This window comes from Quercus suber, unplaced genomic scaffold (assembly GCF_002906115.3).
Source record: "Quercus suber isolate HL8 unplaced genomic scaffold, Cork oak 2.0 scaffold_102, whole genome shotgun sequence".
Taxonomy (NCBI): Eukaryota; Viridiplantae; Streptophyta; class Magnoliopsida; order Fagales; family Fagaceae; genus Quercus; species Quercus suber.
This window is the reverse complement of record NW_027069567.1, coordinates 8796-14993: the sequence shown is the minus strand read 5'-3', so window position 1 is coordinate 14993 and position 6198 is coordinate 8796. Positions and strand designations below refer to the sequence as shown.

The window sequence follows — 6198 nt, the reverse complement described above, 5'->3', positions numbered from 1 at the left end:
TATGGTTGCATTATTGATTTTGTTATATTTAATTTCTTGTTATATACTTATATATTTAATAGTTATGAATGTTATGGACATATGATTGTTCAAAAGAATAGGAGAAACTTAGGGAAAAAATTACCATAGGATGCTTAATTAGTAGTTTACATTAGAAAGGAATTGCTCAAAGTTTCACCATGGAAATGATAGTTGATGGACTTTATTATATGAAAGACCATTGTTGATCATAACTTTAATGGAAGATGCTAAATCCTTTTTTGACTATTTGTTAGATGTGTCTATGGCCTATTAAATTTATGACCTCTTGTGCGATTAATAGAAGGTTAGAAAGATGTAAATTTAAGACTTCAAAGAAGAAATAAAAAAGAAAAAGAAAAAACCTAACGCAGGAAGTTACTTTGAGTTTTTCTTGAATTGAGAATAATTATTGTAGTTTATAAATTCTATTTATTTTATGGTTGCATTATTGATTTTGTTATATTTAATTTCTTGTTATATACTTATATATTTAATAGTTATGAATGTTATGGACATATGATTGTTCAAAAGAATAGGAGAAACTTAGGGAAAAAATTACCATAGGATGCTTAATTAGTAGTTTACATTAGAAAGGAATTGCTCAAAGTTTCACCATGGAAATGATAGTTGATGGACTTTATTATATGAAAGACCATTGTTGATCATAACTTTAATGGAAGATGCTAAATCCTTTTTTGACTATTTGTTAGATGTGTCTATGGCCTATTAAATTTATGACCTCTTGTGCGATTAATAGAAGGTTAGAAAGATGTAAATTTAAGACTTCAAAGAAGAAATAAAAAAGAAAAAGAAAAAACCTAACGCAGGAAGTTACTTTGAGTTTTTCTTGAATTGAGAATAATTATTGTAGTTTAGTCACGGCCCCTGCAAATAAACATTTTGGTTCCGCCCTTGATAAGGTCCCTAATTTAATTTTGGCTAAAAAAAAAAAAAAAAAAAAAAAAAAAAAAGCTGACACATAAACGTAAACGGATGGGAATGCTCTGGTCTGGTTAACTAAATTTTGCCGCATATTAAGATCTCGTTCTCCCCTTCCTCTTGGGCCAAAACTCAAGGTCAAGGACTTATCCGATAGATAATAATAATAAAGAAAGAGCTGTATGCGCATTGCAGAAGGAAACTCTTCTAATCAATCTTGTCTGGGGATGGCGAAATCTGTTTGTAAGATGCCAAGATTCTAGTCTTCGCTCAGTTTCTTGTTTTGTTTGTACCTACCTAGTTGTTGTACCTTATAATTCTAAACAAACGACACTTGAATTGAATATTAATATAACTCTCTGCCACGTCGAATATAATGTGTTTCCTGACACAAAACTCATTCTTAGAACACCTAACCCCATCCACATAGGTTAGCTTTCCTTCTCTTTCTCTTGCTCCTTTTGTTTTCAATTTTGACATGTACATACATATAGTTGATGAACTTGTTAGACTTTGTTTCGTTCGTTTATTTGATAGAAAATGTCTTTAATGGTTGTTTGTGGAACTGAGTGATGTATAATCCTGAAGTCATTTGCAACAGCTTATTAACATGGATTAGTATAGTCATCTATGAATTTCTTAGTTTTAGGATTGATTATGTTGGAGATGGAGGTATTGCAATCGTTTTGCATTTGAATATGTTATTCTGATGCTTCTATAGGATTAATTTGGAGCAGTAACAGTTTGACTTTTAAGTATAATCTCTGCTTGGTCTTTCATCCTTTGATTTCTCTTTCTGGGACAATTTTGAAGTATATTATACTAAAATTGGAATTGATGGATTACTTATTAGTCATTCTCAAAAGGAAAAAAAAAAAAAACTTAGGTTAGGTGCGGCTCTTTAGGTTCCCACTTAAAATTCAACCATGTGGCTTTTTTCTCATAGATGGAAGTCTATTTTTAGTGAAATATTATTACATGACTAAATTTTAAGAAGAAAACCTAAAAAACAACAGTTAAAGTACTGCACCTAAGTTTTGCTCTTCTCAAAAACACCTCTGTATGGGGGATAGCAGGTTTGAGCCGCTTGCATTGTAGTGTGTATATATATATATATATATTAATAACTATACTTCTAAACATTTGAACGGCTACTGGCTTTCTGGGAACCTCGGAGACTAGAGCTATCACTAACAGTGTATACCCACATTGTCCGCAGCAATTTGGTCACAAGAGTGAGTAGTTGACTGACTATAAGCTGCTGAACTCTTTGTTTTGTTCCGTTTTGTTTTATTTATTATTATTTTTTAAACAAATATAAGCTCCTGCCCTCAATACTGAATCACTTCTTAATAACATGACCAGCTGCTTCTGAAATTTTGTGAACTTGGTTAGATTGAGTTTTTCATTGAAAAATTAGCTTCTTTTTTAATTTTAAAATCTCCATTGGTTGGTTCTGTTTCCATTTTCAAAGGTCTCTGTGTGTTTGTGTGTGTGGAGTAATTGTGTACCTTATTTTGCTTGTCCCTTGAATTAAAAAATGAACTTTGCGGCAAGCCTTATTGCTGATTGACTGTCATGGTATATTCACATAAAGAAGTATAAACAGGCTGATTAAAATTTTTTGTTAGCTGCCATTACTTTTGATCCATATTTTGCCTCTATAATTTTGGAAGACGCTCTCAATTTCTTTATTTTGCCAATATAAGATGACGAGGGTATGTCTAGAGATTCAATAAGTCTAACGACACAACAAATTTCACAACATTTCTCTCAACTACTAAATGGCAAGTTGTGATTTGTGTACAATAAAAGTGATGTTTTTCGTGGTTTTTGTGAAATTTGTTGCATATGTAGCATTGAGAAAACCCTCTCTCTCTCTAGCCCCTTTCACAACCTGGCAAAAGGAGTGTACAATGGTTGGTCTTTGAATTGCATGTTGGTCTATGAGAGGTTAAGTCTTCCGTCTTCAAGTCTCATACTTTCAATGCATTTCAGAGCTTCGTTAATATATGCATTTTGTGGGTTGCTTTCATTCAGGGAGTGGCTGTATAATTAACATGCGCAACTAGTCAGTAAATCAATATCAAAATCCTATTCTAGGCTGCTGCTATGACAACCACCAGGGTCTATGTAGTGTAAGTATCTCCCCCTCCCTGCTTCTTGCTCCCTGCTCCTCTGTCTCTCAGATACACTACTACACACACCTGCAAATTGTCATATGCAAGGATGAGTTCAGTAGTAAAATTTCTCCTCCTTCTCTCTTCTGCCTTGAACGATAACTTGGAACATTAATTTTTCACCCCCTAGGTATTACTCCTTACATGGACATGTTGAGACTATGGCTAGTTCAGCGAGGAGCTAATGCAGTTCAACACGGAGCTAATGCAGTTCAAGGTGTTGAAGCAACACTTTGGCGGGTAAATATGGCTAAGATTGCGTACTTTAAAAAAAGAGAGTGGGGTGGGGGGCTTCTACTATTTTGTACCAAGTTTTGTTTGACTTGATTGGTACCGTACAGGTACCTGAGACACTTTCCAACACAATATTGCAAAAGGTGAAGGCCCCTCCAAGAGCAAATGATGTGGCAGAGATCAGGCCAGAGCAACTTTTGGAGGCTGATGGATTTCTGGTTGGATTTCCTTCTCGTTTTGGCATGATGGCATCCCAGTTCAAGGCCTTCTTTGATGCCACCCATGAGTTGTGGGCATCCCAAGCACTTGCTGGCAAACCTGCTGGAGTCTTCTGGAGCACTGGTTTTCATGGGGGAGGTCGGGAGCTTACTGCGTGAGTTCCTTACTTTTTACTTCTCCTTTGGAAACATTTTTTTTTAGCTATATAAACTTATATGCTTATGAATCTGATAAAGGAATGTCTTCAGAAATTATCGTTTCTCCTCTGGAAACTATTCTTACCAGTTATAAATTGAGGATTAGGACCTCAAATTTGGGGGATACCTAGCTTATGTCTGTCCTCCTATGATCAGGGGCGTAGCTACGTGTAAGGCTGGGGGCCATGGCCCCCCCAAAATTTTGAATTTTTTAAAAATATATATATATATATAAATTTTTTTTTAAAATTTAGTCTAAAAAATAAGAGTTGGGCCCTCCAAATATTTGATTTAGTCCAATGATGCTCTTAAAAAAAAGAATTTGTCTAATAATTATAGAGACATAACATTATTTTTCACAATTTTATTTTTTTATTGTAAAATATGCTCTTATATCTGTTAAATATTTGATAAAGTTTGGCACTAAACATATTTGAATCTGTATCTTTTTCAACCAGTTATGTGGCAATTAACAAGTCATTGACTCATTAAAAAAATAATGTCACTAAAACTATACATGAAATGTCTTTTTAGTTACTACATAATAGGTTAGAGCAAGATAGCATCAAATATGTTTGAAACTTAACTTATTCTTCCAAGTTTTGGATCATTTATGTTTTTAAAAATTTCATTAGTTCAATTGAAAGATTTTTTACTTTAGTATAAAATTTGATAATTTGTATCGAAAATGAAATTTTTTAAGAATTTCACTATATAAAAATAGTAAAAACGAATTTTATTTTATGAAANNNTTTTTTTTTTTTTTTTTTTTTTTTTTTTTTTTTTTTTTTTTTTTTTTTGTGTAGGGGCTGATATTGGTTGTAGTGTTTGTTTAAGTTTTTTTTTTTGGTAGCAGTGGCTGATATTGGTGGTCGGTGGTTGATCTGTGGGGTGGTCGGTGGTTGTGAGCTGTGGCGGTGTGGGTTGTTGTTGCTGTTGTTCTTGTTAATGGTAATGGGATGGGATAATATATTATTTTAATGTGTAGTAAATATTATTTTAATGTATAGAATTGAATTATAGAACATCTGATAAATGTAATGTTGTAAAATGATGTGGTAAAATAATAAAGTAGGTGTTTGGTGTGGCAAAATGGCATAATTTTTACACCATCTACTACGGATGCTCTTAAGGCAAATGTTACCAGTGGTTTTGGCATAATTTCATGAATAGAGTTGAGGTGCAGGATGAGTTCCGAACCGACAGAATGCAGTTTTTATCTTTGAAGGTTAATAATCTTCTCTGCACACGTTTTTAATGTTTGTCCAATCCTCCCATCATTATGTATAATCTACCATTCTCCCTTTTTCAAAGTTAAAAATTCTGAATGAATAATATTGTATATTACAATTAACAACATATGCAAGAGTGGCTTTATATAATAGGCTAGTGTGTTGTATCATTATGTGTGCTGAGCAAGATAAGTAAAGTGGGCTTAAAGCCCACTAGTCTATTACACATTAACAATCCAAATTTGATGAAATTGAGCCCAAAATTGGAATCTACTTGAAAAACTCAAGGTAGGTCCTCTTGAAAATTTTTGACTTTATCAAAAGTCAAGCAAAAAAAGTTAATAGTGGTGAAGTAAAAAGTCACTGGTCAACAAGTCAAAAGTCTAATTAATAGTGTACTTATGTGGCATGATTATGTGGCAAAGCTGATGTGGTAATGATATTATGTTTCAAATACTGAATGGATAATATTGTATTTTATAAGTATGTATGTTAAGCAAGACAAGTAAAGGGGGCATGTTTTCTATATTAAAAAAAAAAAAAAAAGTAAAAAGTAAAGTGGGCTTAAAACCCGCAAGCCTATTACACGATAACAGTCAAGGTATACGTTTATGCCATTATGTGGCTTGGTATTTGGTATTTCATTCTTTCCCTTTTTATCTCTTGTTTACAGACTGACAACTATAACACAGTTAGCACATCATGGTATGCTATTTGTCCCTCTTGGCTATACCTTTGGAAGCGGCATGTTTGAGATGAATGAGGTGAAAGGTGGCTCTGCTTATGGTGCTGGAACTTTTGCGGCAGATGGATCTCGTCAACCTACAGAACTAGAACTCCAGAAGGCCTTTTACCAGGGTAAATATATCGCTGAGATAACAAAGAAGCTGAAAAATCAGCCCTTTCATCATAAGGGATACGTATTCAAGATGATGTAAAATTCTTTCAATGTAAAGAATTAAGAAGAAATAAGTACACTTCACATTCACAAACCGAAACACAAGTTCGTTGATATTGAAGGTGATTGTGTTAGAAAAAAAATGTTTTGCCTGAACAGAATCGGCATAATAAAATTGTGTCAGAATCTTAATTCTAGCGACTAAGGTGTAAATGGAGGCTGGAATCTCATTATGTGCGATTTGGATTTTTCTTATCTTCCTATTTAATGATTGCATA

At 33.3% G+C, this 6198-nt stretch overlaps 1 protein-coding gene across 1 annotated transcript; it reads left to right on the top strand.

The window, feature by feature from the left end:
• The first annotated feature begins 1165 nt into the window (after positions 1-1165).
• On the top strand, positions 1166-5980 carry LOC112015734 (probable NAD(P)H dehydrogenase (quinone) FQR1-like 3). The gene is given in 6 exon segments (XM_065774932.1): positions 1166-1203; positions 3001-3098; positions 3271-3319; positions 3321-3380; positions 3482-3747; positions 5696-5980. Coding segments are annotated over 5 exon segments (666 nt in total). The 5' UTR covers positions 1166-1203; positions 3001-3072; the 3' UTR covers positions 5961-5980.
• Positions 5981-6198: the final 218 nt, after the last annotated feature.